This window comes from Salmo salar, chromosome ssa12 (assembly GCF_905237065.1).
Source record: "Salmo salar chromosome ssa12, Ssal_v3.1, whole genome shotgun sequence".
NCBI classification, from domain to species: Eukaryota; Metazoa; Chordata; class Actinopteri; order Salmoniformes; family Salmonidae; genus Salmo; species Salmo salar.
Genome location: NC_059453.1, coordinates 2,351,917 through 2,368,533, shown reverse-complemented (window position 1 = coordinate 2,368,533; position 16,617 = coordinate 2,351,917). Strand labels below are relative to the sequence as shown.

General features: G+C 51.0%; 1 protein-coding gene across 1 annotated transcript in view; it reads left to right on the top strand.

The window, feature by feature from the left end:
- The window catches only part of LOC106592580 (unconventional myosin-XV), a 261,893-nt gene that overhangs the window by 162,357 nt on the left and 82,919 nt on the right, over positions 1–16,617 (top strand). Inside the window, exon 32 of the mRNA XM_045692035.1 lies at positions 16,390–16,510. Coding sequence (XP_045547991.1) covers positions 16,390–16,510 — 121 coding nt within the window. The remainder of the gene's footprint in view (positions 1–16,389; positions 16,511–16,617) is intronic.

Below are 16,617 nucleotides of genomic sequence, written 5' to 3'. Positions count from 1 at the left end.
CTAGAGACCTGTGGTCTTCCTCACTGTCTAGAGACCTGTGGTTTTCCTCTTTAACACTGTCTAGAGGCCCGTGGTCTTCCTCGTTGGCACTGTCTAGAGACCTGTGGTCTTCCTCACTGTCTAGAGACCTGTGGTCTTCCTCTTTAACACTGTCTAGAGACCTGTGGTCTTCCTCTTTGGCACTGTCTAGAGACCTGTGGTCTTCCTCACTGTCTAGAGACCTGTGGTCTTCCTCTTTAACACTGTCAAGAGACCTGTGGTCTTCCTCTTTGGCACTGTCTAGAGACCTGTGGTCTTCATCACTGTCTAGAGACCTGTGGTCTTCCTCTTTAACACTGTCTAGACCTGTGGTCTTCCTCGTTGGCACTGTCTAGAGACCTGTGGTTTTCCTCTTTAGCACTGTCTAGATGCCTGTGATCTTCCTCGTTGGCACTGTCTAGAGACCTGTGGTCTTCCTCGTTGGCACTGTCTAGAGACCTGTGGTCTTCCTCTTTTGCACTGTCTAGACGCCTGTGGTCTTCCTCGTTGGCACTGTCGAGAGACCTGTGGTCTTCCTCTTTGGCACTGTCTAGAGACCTGTGGTCTTCCTCGTTGACACTGTCTAGAGACCTGTGGTCTTCCTCGTTGGCACTGTCTAGACCTGTGGTCTTCCTCGTTGGCACTGTCTAAAGACCTGTGGTCTTCCTCTTTGGCACTGTCTAGAGACCTGTGGTCTTCCTCGTTGGCACTGTCTAGAGACCTGTGGTCTTCCTCGTTGGCACTGTCTAGAGACCTGTGGTCTTCCTCGTTGGCACTGTCTAGAGACCTGTGGTCTTCCTCTTTAGCACTGTCTAGATGCCTGTGATCTTCCTCGTTGGCACTGTCTAGAGACCTGTGGTCTTCCTCGTTGGCACTGTCTAGAGACCTGTGGTCTTCCTCTTTTGCACTGTCTAGACGCCTGTGGTCTTCCTCGTTGGCACTGTCGAGAGACCTGTGGTCTTCCTCTTTGGCACTGTCTAGAGACCTGTGGTCTTCCTCGTTGACACTGTCTAGAGACCTGTGGTCTTCCTCGTTGGCACTGTCTAGACCTGTGGTCTTCCTCGTTGGCACTGTCTAAAGACCTGCGGTCTTCCTCTTTGGCACTGTCTAGAGACCTGTGGTCTTCCTCGTTGGCACTGTCTAGAGACCTGTGGTCTTCCTCGTTGGCACTGTCTAGAGACCTGTGGTCTTCCTCGTTGGCACTGTCTAGAGACCTGTGGTCTTCCTCTTTAGCACTGTCTAGAGGCCTGTGGTCTTCCTCACTGTCTAGAGACCTGTGGTCTTCCTCTTTAACACTGTCTAGAGACCTGTGGTCTTCCTCTTTGGCACTGTCTAGAGACCTGTGGTCTTCCTCGTTGGCACTGTCTAGAGTCCTGTGGTCTTCCTCTTTAACACTGTCTAGACGCCTGTGGTCTTCCTCGTTGGCACTGTCTAGAGACCTGTGGTCTTCCTCGTTGGCACAGTCAAGAGACCGGTGGTCTTCCTCTTTAGCACTGTCTAGAGACCTGTGGTCTTCCTCACTGTCTAGAGACCTGTGGTCTTCCTCTTTGGCACTGTCTAGAGACCTGTGGTCTTCCTCACTGTCTAGAGACCTGTGGTCTTCCTCTTTAACACTGTCTAGAGACCTGTGGTCTTCCTCATTGGCACTGTCTAGAGACCTGTGGTCTTCCTCACTGTCTAGAGACCTGTGGTTTTCCTCTTTAACACTGTCTAGAGGCCTGTGGTCTTCCTCGTTGGCACTGTCTAGAGACCTGTGGTCTTCCTCACTGTCTAGAGACCTGTGGTCTTCCTCTTTAGCACTGTCTAGACGCCTGTGGTCTTCCTCGTTGGCACTGTCGAGAGACCTGTGGTCTTCCTCTTTGGCACTGTCTAGAGACCTGTGGTCTTCCTCGTTGACACTGTCTAGAGACCTGTGGTTTTCCTCTTTAGCACTTTCTAGACCTGTGGTCTTCCTCGTTGGCACTGTCTAGAGACCTGTGGTCTTCCTCTTTAGCACTGTCTAGAGGCCTGTGGTCTTCCTCGTTGGCACTGTCTAGAGACCTGTGGTTTTCCTCTTTAGCACTGTCTAGAGGCCTGTGGTCTTCCTCGTTGGCACTGTCTAGAGACCTGTGGTCTTCCTCGTTGGCACTGTCGAGAGACCTGTGGTCTTCCTCTTTAACACTGTCTAGACGCCTGTGGTCTTCCTCGTTGGCACTGTGGAGAGACCTGTGGTCTTCCTCTTTGGCACTGTCTAGAGACCTATGGTCTTCCTCGTTGGCACTGTCTAGAGACCTGTGGTCTTCCTCGTTGGCACTGTCTAGAGACCTGTGGTCTTCCTCTTTGGCACTGTCTAGAGACCTGTGGTCTTCCTCGTTGGCACTGTCTCGAGTCCTGTGGTCTTCCTCTTTAACACTGTCTAGACGCCTGTGGTCTTCCTCGTTGGCACTGTCTAGAGACCTGTGGTCTTCCTCGTTGGCACAGTCAAGAGACCGGTGGTCTTCCTCTTTAGCACTGTCTAGAGACCTGTGGTCTTCCTCACTGTCTAGAGACCTGTGGTCTTCCTCTTTGGCACTGTCTAGAGACCTGTGGTCTTCCTCACTGTCTAGAGACCTGTGGTCTTCCTCTTTAACACTGTCTAGAGACCTGTGGTCTTCCTCATTGGCACTGTCTAGAGACCTGTGGTCTTCCTCACTGTCTAGAGACCTGTGGTCTTCCTCTTTGACACTGTCTAGAGGCCTGTGGTCTTCCTCGTTGGCACTGTCTAGAGACCTGTGGTCTTCCTCACTGTCTAGAGACCTGTGGTCTTCCTCTTTAGCACTGTCTAGACGCCTGTGGTCTTCCTCGTTGGCACTGTCGAGAGACCTGTGGTCTTCCTCTTTGGCACTGTCTAGAGACCTGTGGTCTTCCTCGTTGACACTGTCTAGAGACCTGTGGTTTTCCTCTTTAGCACTTTCTAGACCTGTGGTCTTCCTCGTTGGCACTGTCTAGAGACCTGTGGTCTTCCTCTTTAGCACTGTCTAGAGGCCTGTGGTCTTCCTCGTTGGCACTGTCTAGAGACCTGTGGTTTTCCTCTTTAGCACTGTCTAGAGGCCTGTGGTCTTCCTCGTTGGCACTGTCTAGAGACCTGTGGTCTTCCTCGTTGGCACTGTCGAGAGACCTGTGGTCTTCCTCTTTAACACTGTCTAGACGCCTGTGGTCTTCCTCGTTGGCACTGTCGAGAGACCTGTGGTCTTCCTCTTTGGCACTGTCTAGAGACCTATGGTCTTCCTCGTTGGCACTGTCTAGAGACCTGTGGTCTTCCTCGTTGGCACTGTCTAGAGACCTGTGGTCTTCCTCTTTGGCACTGTCTAGAGAGCAGTGGTCTTCCTCTTTGGCCTGTGGTCTTCTTCTTTGGCACTGTCTAGAGACCTGTGGTCTTCCTCACTGTCTAGAGACCTGTGGTCTTCCTCTTTAACACTGTCTAGAGACCTGTGGTCTTCCTCTTTGGCACTGTCTAGAGACCTGTGGTCTTCCTCAAATGTCTAGAGACCTGTGGTCTTCCTCTTTAACACTGTCTAGAGACCTGTGGTCTTCCTCTTTAACACTGTCTAGATGCCTGTGGTCTTCCTCGTTGGCACTGTCTAGAGACCTGTGGTCTTCCTCGTTGGCACTGTCTAGAGACCTGTGGTCTTCCTCTTTAACACTGTCTAGACGCCTGTGGTCTTCCTCGTTGGCTCTGTCTAGAGACCTGTGGTCTTCCTCGTTGGCACTGTCTAGAGACCTGTGGTCTTCCTCGTTGGCACTGTCGAGAGACCTGTGGTCTTCCTCGTTGGCACTGTCTAGAGACCTGTGGTCTTCCTCGTTGGCTCTGTCTAGAGGCCTGTGGTCTTCCTCGTTGGCACTGTCTAGAGTCCTGTGGTCTTCCTCTTTAACACTGTCTAGACGCCTATGGTCTTCCTCGTTGGTACTGTCTAGAGACCTGTGGTCTTCCTCTTTGGCACAGTCAAGAGACCGGTGGTCTTCCTCTTTAGCACTGTCTAGAGACCTGTGGTCTTCCTCACTGTCTAGAGACCTGTGGTCTTCCTCTTTAACACTGTCTAGAGACCTGTGGTCTTCCTCTTTGGCACTGTCTAGAGACCTGTGGTCTTCCTCACTGTCTAGAGACCTGTGGTCTTCCTCTTTAACACTGTCAAGAGACCTGTGGTCTTCCTCTTTGGCACTGTCTAGAGACCTGTGGTCTTCCTCACTGTCTAGAGACCTGTGGTCTTCCTCACTGTCTAGAGACCTGTGGTCTTCCTCTTTAACACTGTCAAGAGACCTGTGGTCTTCCTCTTTGGCACTGTCTAGAGACCTGTGGTCTTCCTCACTGTCTAGAGACCTGTGGTCTTCCTCTTTAACACTGTCTAGACCTGTGGTCTTCCTCGATGGCACTGTCTAGAGACCTGTGGTTTTCCTCTTTAGCACTGTCTAGAGGCCTGTGATCTTCCTCGTTGGCACTGTCTAGAGACCTGTGGTCTTCCTCATTGGCACTGTCTAGAGACCTGTGGTCTTCCTCTTTGGCAATGTCTAGAGACCTGTGGTCTTCCTCACTGTCTAGAGACCTGTGGTCTTCCTCTTTAACACTGTCTAGAGACCTGTGGTCTTCCTCATTGGCACTGTCTAGAGACCTGTGGTTTTCCTCTTTAGCACTGTCTAGAGGCCTGTGGACTTCCTCGTTGGCACTGTCTAGAGACCTGTGGTCTTCCTCGTTGGCACTGTCTAGAGACCTGTGGTCTTCCTGTTTAGCACTGTCTAGACGCCTGTGGTCTTCCTCGTTGGCACTGTCGAGAGACCTGTGGTCTTCCTCTTTGGCACTGTCTAGAGACCTGTGGTCTTCCTCGTTGACACTGTCTAGAGACCTGTGGTCTTCCTCGTTGGCACTGTCTAGACCTGTGGTCTTCCTCGTTGGCACTGTCTAAAGACCTGTGGTCTTCCTCTTTGGCACTGTCTAGAGACCTGTGGTCTTCCTCGTTGGCACTGTCTAGAGACCTGTGGTCTTCCTCGTTGGCACTGTCTAGAGACCTGTGGTCTTCCTCTTTAGCACTGTCTAGAGGCCTGTGGTCTTCCTCACTGTCTAGAGACCTGTGGTCTTCCTCTTTAACACTGTCTAGAGACCTGTGGTCTTCCTCGTTGGTACTGTCTAGAGACCTGTGGTCTTCCTCGTTGGCACAGTCAAGAGACCGGTGGTCTTCCTCTTTAGCACTGTCTAGAGACCTGTGGTCTTCCTCACTGTCTAGAGACCTGTGGTCTTCCTCTTTAACACTGTCTAGAGACCTGTGGTCTTCCTCTTTGGCACTGTCTAGAGACCTGTGGTCTTCCTCACTGTCTAGAGACCTGTGGTCTTCCTCTTTAACACTGTCAAGAGACCTGTGGTCTTCCTCTTTGGCACTGTCTAGAGACCTGTGGTCTTCCTCACTGTCTAGAGACCTGTGGTCTTCCTCACTGTCTAGAGACCTGTGGTCTTCCTCTTTAACACTGTCAAGAGACCTGTGGTCTTCCTCTTTGGCACTGTCTAGAGACCTGTGGTCTTCCTCACTGTCTAGAGACCTGTGGTCTTCCTCTTTAACACTGTCTAGACCTGTGGTCTTCCTCGATGGCACTGTCTAGAGACCTGTGGTTTTCCTCTTTAGCACTGTCTAGAGGCCTGTGATCTTCCTCGTTGGCACTGTCTAGAGACCTGTGGTCTTCCTCGTTGGCACTGTCTAGAGACCTGTGGTCTTCCTCTTTGGCAATGTCTAGAGACCTGTGGTCTTCCTCACTGTCTAGAGACCTGTGGTCTTCCTCTTTAACACTGTCTAGAGACCTGTGGTCTTCCTCATTGGCACTGTCTAGAGACCTGTGGTTTTCCTCTTTAGCACTGTCTAGAGGCCTGTGGACTTCCTCGTTGGCACTGTCTAGAGACCTGTGGTCTTCCTCGTTGGCACTGTCTAGAGACCTGTGGTCTTCCTGTTTAGCACTGTCTAGACGCCTGTGGTCTTCCTCGTTGGCACTGTCGAGAGACCTGTGGTCTTCCTCTTTGGCACTGTCTAGAGACCTGTGGTCTTCCTCGTTGACACTGTCTAGAGACCTGTGGTCTTCCTCGTTGGCACTGTCTAGACCTGTGGTCTTCCTCGTTGGCACTGTCTAAAGACATGTGGTCTTCCTCTTTGGCACTGTCTAGAGACCTGTGGTCTTCCTCGTTGGCACTGTCTAGAGACCTGTGGTCTTCCTCTTTGGCACTGTCTAGAGACCTGTGGTCTTCCTCGTTGGCACTGTCTAGAGTCCTGTGGTCTTCCTCTTTAACACTGTCTAGACGCCTGTGGTCTTCCTCGTTGGCACTGTCTAGAGACCTGTGGTCTTCCTCGTTGGCACAGTCAAGAGACCGGTGGTCTTCCTCTTTAGCACTGTCTAGAGACCTGCGGTCTTCCTCACTGTCTAGAGACCTGTGGTCTTCCTCTTTAACACTGTCTAGAGACCTGTGGTCTTCCTCACTGTCTAGAGACCTGTGGTCTTCCTCTTTGGCACTGTCTAGAGACCTGTGGTCTTCCTCACTGTCTAGAGACCTGTGGTCTTCCTCTTTAACACTGTCTAGAGACCTGTGGTCTTCCTCATTGGCACTGTCTAGAGACCTGTGGTCTTCCTCACTGTCTAGAGACCTGTGGTTTTCCTCTTTAACACTGTCTAGAGGCCTGTGGTCTTCCTCGTTGGCACTGTCTAGAGACCTGTGGTCTTCCTCACTGTCTAGAGACCTGTGGTCTTCCTCTTTAGCACTGTCTAGACGCCTGTGGTCTTCCTCGTTGGCACTGTCGAGAGACCTGTGGTCTTCCTCTTTGGCACTGTCTAGAGACCTGTGGTCTTCCTCGTTGACACTGTCTAGAGACCTGTGGTTTTCCTCTTTAGCACTGTCTAGACCTGTGGTCTTCCTCTTTAACACTGTCTAGAGACCTGTGGTCTTCCTCTTTAACACTGTCTAGAGGCCTGTGGTCTTCCTCGTTGGCACTGTCTAGAGACCTGTGGTCTTCCTCGTTGGCACTGTCTAGAGTCCTGTGGTCTTCCTCTTTAACACTGTCTAGACGCCTGTGGTCTTCCTCGTTGGCACTGTCTAGAGACCTGTGGTCTTCCTCGTTGGCACAGTCAAGAGACCGGTGGTCTTCCTCTTTAGCACTGTCTAGAGACCTGCGGTCTTCCTCACTGTCTAGAGACCTGTGGTCTTCCTCTTTAACACTGTCTAGAGACCTGTGGTCTTCCTCACTCTCTAGAGACCTGTGGTCTTCCTCTTTGGCACTGTCTAGAGACCTGTGGTCTTCCTCACTGTCTAGAGACCTGTGGTCTTCCTCTTTAACACTGTCTAGAGACCTGTGGTCTTCCTCATTGGCACTGTCTAGAGACCTGTGGTCTTCCTCACTGTCTAGAGACCTGTGGTTTTCCTCTTTAACACTGTCTAGAGGCCTGTGGTCTTCCTCGTTGGCACTGTCTAGAGACCTGTGGTCTTCCTCACTGTCTAGAGACCTGTGGTCTTCCTCTTTAGCACTGTCTAGACGCCTGTGGTCTTCCTCGTTGGCACTGTCGAGAGACCTGTGGTCTTCCTCTTTGGCACTGTCTAGAGACCTGTGGTCTTCCTCGTTGACACTGTCTAGAGACCTGTGGTTTTCCTCTTTAGCACTGTCTAGACCTGTGGTCTTCCTCGTTGGCACTGTCTAGAGACCTGTGGTCTTCCTCTTTAGCACTGTCTAGAGACCTGTGGTCTTCCTCTTTAACACTGTCTAGAGACCTGTGGTCTTCCTCTTTAACACTGTCTAGAGGCCTGTGGTCTTCCTCGTTGGCACTGTCTAGAGACCTGTGGTTTTCATCTTTAGCACTGTCTAGAGGCCTGTGGTCTTCCTCGTTGGCACTGTCTAGAGACCTGTGGTCTTCCTCGTTGGCACTGTCGAGAGACCTGTGGTCTTCCTCTTTAACACTGTCTAGACGCCTGTGGTCTTCCTCGTTGGCACTGTCGAGAGACCTGTGGTCTTCCTCTTTGGCACTGTCTAGAGACCTATGGTCTTCCTCGTTGGCACTGTGTAGAGACCTGTGGTCTTCCTCGTTGGCACTGTCTAGAGACCTGTGGTCTTCCTCTTTGGCACTGTCTAGAGAGCAGTGGTCTTCCTCTTTGGCCTGTGGTCTTCTTCTTTGGCACTGTCTAGAGACCTGTGGTCTTCCTCACTGTCTAGAGACCTGTGGTCTTCCTCTTTAACACTGGCTAGAGACCTGTGGTCTTCCTCTTTGGCACTGTCTAGAGACCTGTGGTCTTCCTCAAATGTCTAGAGACCTGTGGTCTTCCTCTTTAACACTGTCTAGAGACCTGTGGTCTTCCTCTTTAACACTGTCTAGATGCCTGTGGTCTTCCTCGTTGGCACTGTCTAGAGACCTGTGGTCTTCCTCGTTGGCACTGTCTAGAGACCTGTGGTCTTCCTCTTTAACACTGTCTAGACGCCTGTGGTCTTCCTCGTTGGCTCTGTCTAGAGACCTGTGGTCTTCCTCGTTGGCACTGTCTAGAGACCTGTGGTCTTCCTCACTCTCTAGAGACCTGTGGTCTTCCTCTTTAACACTGTCTAGAGACCTGTGGTCTTCCTCACTCTCTAGAGACCTGTGGTCTTCCTCTTTGGCACTGTCTAGAGACCTGTGGTCTTCCTCACTGTCTAGAGACCTGTGGTCTTCCTCTTTAACACTGTCTAGAGACCTGTGGTCTTCCTCATTGGCACTGTCTAGAGACCTGTGGTCTTCCTCACTGTCTAGAGACCTGTGGTTTTCCTCTTTAACACTGTCTAGAGGCCTGTGGTCTTCCTCGTTGGCACTGTCTAGAGACCTGTGGTCTTCCTCACTGTCTAGAGACCTGTGGTCTTCCTCTTTAGCACTGTCTAGACGCCTGTGGTCTTCCTCGTTGGCACTGTCGAGAGACCTGTGGTCTTCCTCTTTGGCACTGTCTAGAGACCTGTGGTCTTCCTCGTTGACACTGTCTAGAGACCTGTGGTTTTCCTCTTTAGCACTGTCTAGACCTGTGGTCTTCCTCGTTGGCACTGTCTAGAGACCTGTGGTCTTCCTCTTTAGCACTGTCTAGAGACCTGTGGTCTTCCTCTTTAACACTGTCTAGAGACCTGTGGTCTTCCTCTTTAACACTGTCTAGAGGCCTGTGGTCTTCCTCGTTGGCACTGTCTAGAGACCTGTGGTTTTCATCTTTAGCACTGTCTAGAGGCCTGTGGTCTTCCTCGTTGGCACTGTCTAGAGACCTGTGGTCTTCCTCGTTGGCACTGTCGAGAGACCTGTGGTCTTCCTCTTTAACACTGTCTAGACGCCTGTGGTCTTCCTCGTTGGCACTGTCGAGAGACCTGTGGTCTTCCTCTTTGGCACTGTCTAGAGACCTGTGGTCTTCCTCGTTGGCACTGTGTAGAGACCTGTGGTCTTCCTCGTTGGCACTGTCTAGAGACCTGTGGTCTTCCTCTTTGGCACTGTCTAGAGAGCAGTGGTCTTCCTCTTTGGCCTGTGGTCTTCTTCTTTGGCACTGTCTAGAGACCTGTGGTCTTCCTCACTGTCTAGAGACCTGTGGTCTTCCTCTTTAACACTGGCTAGAGACCTGTGGTCTTCCTCTTTGGCACTGTCTAGAGACCTGTGGTCTTCCTCAAATGTCTAGAGACCTGTGGTCTTCCTCTTTAACACTGTCTAGAGACCTGTGGTCTTCCTCTTTAACACTGTCTAGATGCCTGTGGTCTTCCTCGTTGGCACTGTCTAGAGACCTGTGGTCTTCCTCGTTGGCACTGTCTAGAGACCTGTGGTCTTCCTCTTTAACACTGTCTAGACGCCTGTGGTCTTCCTCGTTGGCTCTGTCTAGAGACCTGTGGTCTTCCTCGTTGGCACTGTCTAGAGACCTGTGGTCTTCCTCGTTGGCACTGTCGAGAGACCTGTGGTCTTCCTCGTTGGCACTGTCTAGAGACCTGTGGTCTTCCTCGTTGGCTCTGTCTAGAGGCCTGTGGTCTTCCTCGTTGGCACTGTCTAGAGTCCTGTGGTCTTCCTCTTTAACACTGTCTAGACGCCTATGGTCTTCCTCGTTGGTACTGTCTAGAGACCTGTGGTCTTCCTCGTTGGCACAGTCAAGAGACCGGTGGTCTTCCTCTTTAGCACTGTCTAGAGACCTGTGGTCTTCCTCACTGTCTAGAGACCTGTGGTCTTCCTCTTTAACACTGTCTAGAGACCTGTGGTCTTCCTCTTTGGCACTGTCTAGAGACCTGTGGTCTTCCTCACTGTCTAGAGACCTGTGGTCTTCCTCTTTAACACTGTCTAGAGGCCTGTGGTCTTCCTCGTTGGCACTGTCTAGAGACCTGTGGTCTTCCTCTTTGGCACTGTCTAGAGACCTGTGGTCTTCCTCGTTGGCACTGTCTAGAGTCCTGTGGTCTTCCTCTTTAACACTGTCTAGACGCCTGTGGTCTTCCTCGTTGGCACTGTCTAGAGACCTGTGGTCTTCCTCGTTGGCACAGTCAAGAGACCGGTGGTCTTCCTCTTTAGCACTGTCTAGAGACCTGCGGTCTTCCTCACTGTCTAGAGACCTGTGGTCTTCCTCTTTAACACTGTCTAGAGACCTGTGGTCTTCCTCACTCTCTAGAGACCTGTGGTCTTCCTCTTTGGCACTGTCTAGAGACCTGTGGTCTTCCTCACTGTCTAGAGACCTGTGGTCTTCCTCTTTAACACTGTCTAGAGACCTGTGGTCTTCCTCATTGGCACTGTCTAGAGACCTGTGGTCTTCCTCACTGTCTAGAGACCTGTGGTTTTCCTCTTTAACACTGTCTAGAGGCCTGTGGTCTTCCTCGTTGGCACTGTCTAGAGACCTGTGGTCTTCCTCACTGTCTAGAGACCTGTGGTCTTCCTCTTTAGCACTGTCTAGACGCCTGTGGTCTTCCTCGTTGGCACTGTCGAGAGACCTGTGGTCTTCCTCTTTGGCACTGTCTAGAGACCTGTGGTCTTCCTCGTTGACACTGTCTAGAGACCTGTGGTTTTCCTCTTTAGCACTGTCTAGACCTGTGGTCTTCCTCGTTGGCACTGTCTAGAGACCTGTGGTCTTCCTCTTTAGCACTGTCTAGAGACCTGTGGTCTTCCTCTTTAACACTGTCTAGAGACCTGTGGTCTTCCTCTTTAACACTGTCTAGAGGCCTGTGGTCTTCCTCGTTGGCACTGTCTAGAGACCTGTGGTTTTCATCTTTAGCACTGTCTAGAGGCCTGTGGTCTTCCTCGTTGGCACTGTCTAGAGACCTGTGGTCTTCCTCGTTGGCACTGTCGAGAGACCTGTGGTCTTCCTCTTTAACACTGTCTAGACGCCTGTGGTCTTCCTCGTTGGCACTGTCGAGAGACCTGTGGTCTTCCTCTTTGGCACTGTCTAGAGACCTATGGTCTTCCTCGTTGGCACTGTGTAGAGACCTGTGGTCTTCCTCGTTGGCACTGTCTAGAGACCTGTGGTCTTCCTCTTTGGCACTGTCTAGAGAGCAGTGGTCTTCCTCTTTGGCCTGTGGTCTTCTTCTTTGGCACTGTCTAGAGACCTGTGGTCTTCCTCACTGTCTAGAGACCTGTGGTCTTCCTCTTTAACACTGGCTAGAGACCTGTGGTCTTCCTCTTTGGCACTGTCTAGAGACCTGTGGTCTTCCTCAAATGTCTAGAGACCTGTGGTCTTCCTCTTTAACACTGTCTAGAGACCTGTGGTCTTCCTCTTTAACACTGTCTAGATGCCTGTGGTCTTCCTCGTTGGCACTGTCTAGAGACCTGTGGTCTTCCTCGTTGGCACTGTCTAGAGACCTGTGGTCTTCCTCTTTAACACTGTCTAGACGCCTGTGGTCTTCCTCGTTGGCTCTGTCTAGAGACCTGTGGTCTTCCTCGTTGGCACTGTCTAGAGACCTGTGGTCTTCCTCGTTGGCACTGTCGAGAGACCTGTGGTCTTCCTCGTTGGCACTGTCTAGAGACCTGTGGTCTTCCTCGTTGGCTCTGTCTAGAGGCCTGTGGTCTTCCTCGTTGGCACTGTCTAGAGTCCTGTGGTCTTCCTCTTTAACACTGTCTAGACGCCTATGGTCTTCCTCGTTGGTACTGTCTAGAGACCTGTGGTCTTCCTCGTTGGCACAGTCAAGAGACCGGTGGTCTTCCTCTTTAGCACTGTCTAGAGACCTGTGGTCTTCCTCACTGTCTAGAGACCTGTGGTCTTCCTCTTTAACACTGTCTAGAGACCTGTGGTCTTCCTCTTTGGCACTGTCTAGAGACCTGTGGTCTTCCTCACTGTCTAGAGACCTGTGGTCTTCCTCTTTAACACTGTCAAGAGACCTGTGGTCTTCCTCTTTGGCACTGTCTAGAGACCTGTGGTCTTCCTCACTGTCTAGAGACCTGTGGTCTTCCTCACTGTCTAGAGACCTGTGGTCTTCCTCTTTAACACTGTCAAGAGACCTGTGGTCTTCCTCTTTGGCACTGTCTAGAGACCTGTGGTCTTCCTCACTGTCTAGAGACCTGTGGTCTTCCTCTTTAACACTGTCTAGACCTGTGGTCTTCCTCGATGGCACTGTCTAGAGACCTGTGGTTTTCCTCTTTAGCACTGTCTAGAGGCCTGTGATCTTCCTCGTTGGCACTGTCTAGAGACCTGTGGTCTTCCTCGTTGGCACTGTCTAGAGACCTGTGGTCTTCCTCTTTGGCAATGTCTAGAGACCTGTGGTCTTCCTCACTGTCTAGAGACCTGTGGTCTTCCTCTTTAACACTGTCTAGAGGCCTGTGGACTTCCTCGTTGGCACTGTCTAGAGACCTGTGGTCTTCCTCGTTGGCACTGTCTAGAGACCTGTGGTCTTCCTCTTTAGCACTGTCTAGACGCCTGTGGTCTTCCTCGTTGGCACTGTCTACAGACCTGTGGTCTTCCTCGTTGGCACTGTCTAGAGACCTGTGGTCTTCCTCTTTGGTACTGTCTACCGACCTGTGGTCTTCCTCGTTGGCACTGTCTAGAGACCTGTGGTCTTCCTCACTGTCTAGAGACCTGTGGTCTTCCTCTTTAACACTGTCTAGAGACCTGTGGTCTTCCTCTTTAACACTGTCTAGAGACCTGTGGTCTTCCTCTTTGGCACTGTCTAGAGACCTGTGGTCTTCCTCTTTGGCACTGTCTAGAGACCTGTGGTCTTCCTCACTGTCTAGAGACCTGTGGTCTTCCTCTTTAACACTGTCTAGAGACCTGTGGTCTTCCTCTTTGGCACTGTCTAGAGACCTGTGGTCTTCCTCTTTAACACTGTCTAGAGACCTGTGGTCTTCCTCTTTGGCACTGTCTAGAGACCTGTGGTCTTCCTCACTGTCTAGAGACCTGTGGTCTTCCTCTTTAATACTGTCTAGAGACCTGTGGTCTTCCTCTTTGGCACTGTCTAGAGACCTGTGGTCTTCCTCACTGTCTAGAGACCTGTGGTCTTCCTCTTTAACACTGTCAAGAGACCTGTGGTCTTCCTCTTTGGCACTGTCTAGAGACCTGTGGTCTTCCTCACTGTCTAGAGACCTGTGGTCTTCCTCTTTAACACTGTCTAGACCTGTGGTCTTCCTCGTTGGCACTGTCTAGAGACCTGTGGTTTTCCTCTTTAGCACTGTCTAGATGCCTGTGATCTTCCTCGTTGGCACTGTCTAGAGACCTGTGGTCTTCCTCGTTGGCACTGTCTAGAGACCTGTGGTCTTCCTCTTTTGCACTGTCTAGAGACCTGTGGTCTTCCTCGTTGGCACTGTCTAGAGACCTGTGGTCTTCCTCGTTGGCACTGTCTAGAGACCTGTGGTCTTCCTCTTTGGCAATGTCTAGAGACCTGTGGTCTTCCTCACTGTCTAGAGACCTGTGGTCTTCCTCTTTAACACTGTCTAGAGGCCTGTGGACTTCCTCGTTGGCACTGTCTAGAGACCTGTGGTCTTCCTCGTTGGCACTGTCTAGAGACCTGTGGTCTTCCTCTTTAGCACTGTCTAGACGCCTGTGGTCTTCCTCGTTGGCACTGTCTACAGACCTGTGGTCTTCCTCTTTGGCACTGTCTAGAGACCTGTGGTCTTCCTCTTTGGCACTGTCTAGCGACCTGTGGTCTTCCTCGTTGGCACTGTCTAGAGACCTGTGTCCTCACTGTCTAGAGACCTGTGGTCTTCCTCTTTAACACTGTCTAGAGACCTGTGGTCTTCCTCTTTAACACTGTCTAGAGACCTGTGGTCTTCCTCTTTGGCACTGTCTAGAGACCTGTGGTCTTCCTCTTTGGCACTGTCTAGAGACCTGTGGTATTCCTCACTGTCTAGAGACCTGTGGTCTTCCTCTTTAACACTGTCTAGAGACCTGTGGTCTTCCTCTTGGCACTGTCTAGAGACCTGTGGTCTTCCTCTTTAACACTGTCAAGAGACCTGTGGTCTTCCTCTTTGGCACTGTCTAGAGACCTGTGGTCTTCCTCACTGTCTAGAGACCTGTGGTCTTCCTCTTTAATACTGTCAAGAGACCTGTGGTCTTCCTCGTTGGCACTGTCTAGAGACCTGTGGTCTTCCTCACTGTCTAGAGACCTGTGGTCTTCCTCTTAACACTGTCAAGAGACCTGTGGTCTTCCTCTTTAGCACTGTCTAGAGGCCTGTGGACTTCCTCACTGTCTAGAGACCTGTGGTCTTCCTCTTTAACACTGTCTAGACCTGTGGTCTTCCTCGTTGGCACTGTCTAGAGACCTGTGGTTTTCCTCTTTAGCACTGTCTAGATGCCTGTGATCTTCCTCGTTGGCACTGTCTAGAGACCTGTGGTCTTCCTCGTTGGCACTGTCTAGAGACCTGTGGTCTTCCTCTTTTGCACTGTCTAGAGACCTGTGGTCTTCCTCGTTGGCACTGTCTAGAGACCTGTGGTCTTCCTCTTTAGCACTGTCTAGAGGCCTGTGGTCTTCCTCACTGTCTAGAGACCTGTGGTCTTCCTCTTTAACACTGTCTAGAGACCTGTGGAATAAGTTAAAAACTAACAAGTCAAAACACAACCAGAACACTGTGTCTGGATCAGCAGCCTCATCAACACATTATCTACAGGACCAGAACACTGGATCACAAGCCTCATCACACATTATCTACAGGACCAGAACACTGGATCTCCAGCCTCATCAACACATTATCTACAGGACCAGAACACTGGATCACGAGCCTCATCAACACATTATCTACAGGACCAGAACACTGGATCACCAGCCTCATCAACACATTATCTACAGTACCAGAACTCTGGATCACCAGCCTCATCAACACATTATCTACAGGACCAGAACACTGGATCTCCAGCCTCATCAACACATTATCTACAGGACCAGAACACTGGATCACCAGCCTCATCACCACATTATCTACAGGACCAGAACACTGGATCACCAGCCTCATCACCACATTATCTACAGGACCAGAACACTGGATCACCAGCCTCATCACCACATTATCTACAGGACCAGAACACTGGATCACCAGCCTCATCACCACATTATCTACAGGACCAGAACACTGGATCACCAGCCTCATCAACACATTATCTACAGGACCAGAACACTGGATCACCAGCCTCATCAACACATTATCTACAGGACCAGAACACTGGATCACCAGCCTCATCAACACATTATCTACAGGACCAGAACTCTGGATCACCAGCCTGTGTATCAGATCTGTTGTTCAGCCCTCTCTGCTGTAAACCGATTTACGACGTTACCCTGTTACCGTAACTGTCACGGCGACCAGATCGCCACGGTGATATCCCCCCCGGCAACTGGAGACGATAGAACTGATCAAATGGACCTGATTAATTAACGAGACTATGTCCTACATCTCACACACACACACCACAGACACACTCACACACACCACGGACACACACCACAGACACACACACACCCCATCGGACACACCAGACACACACAGACCACGAGTACACACAGACAGACCACGAGTACACACACACAGACCACGAGTACACACACACAGACCACGAACACACACACACACCACGAACACACACACACACACACACACACACACACACACACACACACACACACACACACACACACACACACACACACACACACACACCACGGACATGGATACATGGCCCAGTGGCTCAGATACATGAGAAGAGAATTGATGTTGATTCCACTGAGAATCAATTACTGACCTGATTACTGATATACGTTATTCTCACACACACACACACACACACACACACACACACACACACACACACACACACACACACACACACACACACACACACACACATACACACACGCACGATATGCTAACCTCTCCTGTTATTGGTAATGGTAAAAAGCTAGCATGGGTTACAATGTTAGTCTCTGTAAACTTTCTCTCCCCTCTCTCCCCTCTCTCTCTCAGGACATGGAGCATCCATCTGGTCTCTCCAACAGGATGCAGGGGGGTGGGGGTGTCGGAGGGGGGAGATGGGACCCACAACCGGGCTCCGGCACCCCTTACTCCACCCAGCCACCCCCTGGAGGTCAGTCAATCACCTCATACACCTCTGGAGTTTTAGCGCTTTGACTTGTATCATAGCAGTTAGCCTTTAGCCTATTATTTAGCAGTTAGATGTAGCCTAGCGGTTAG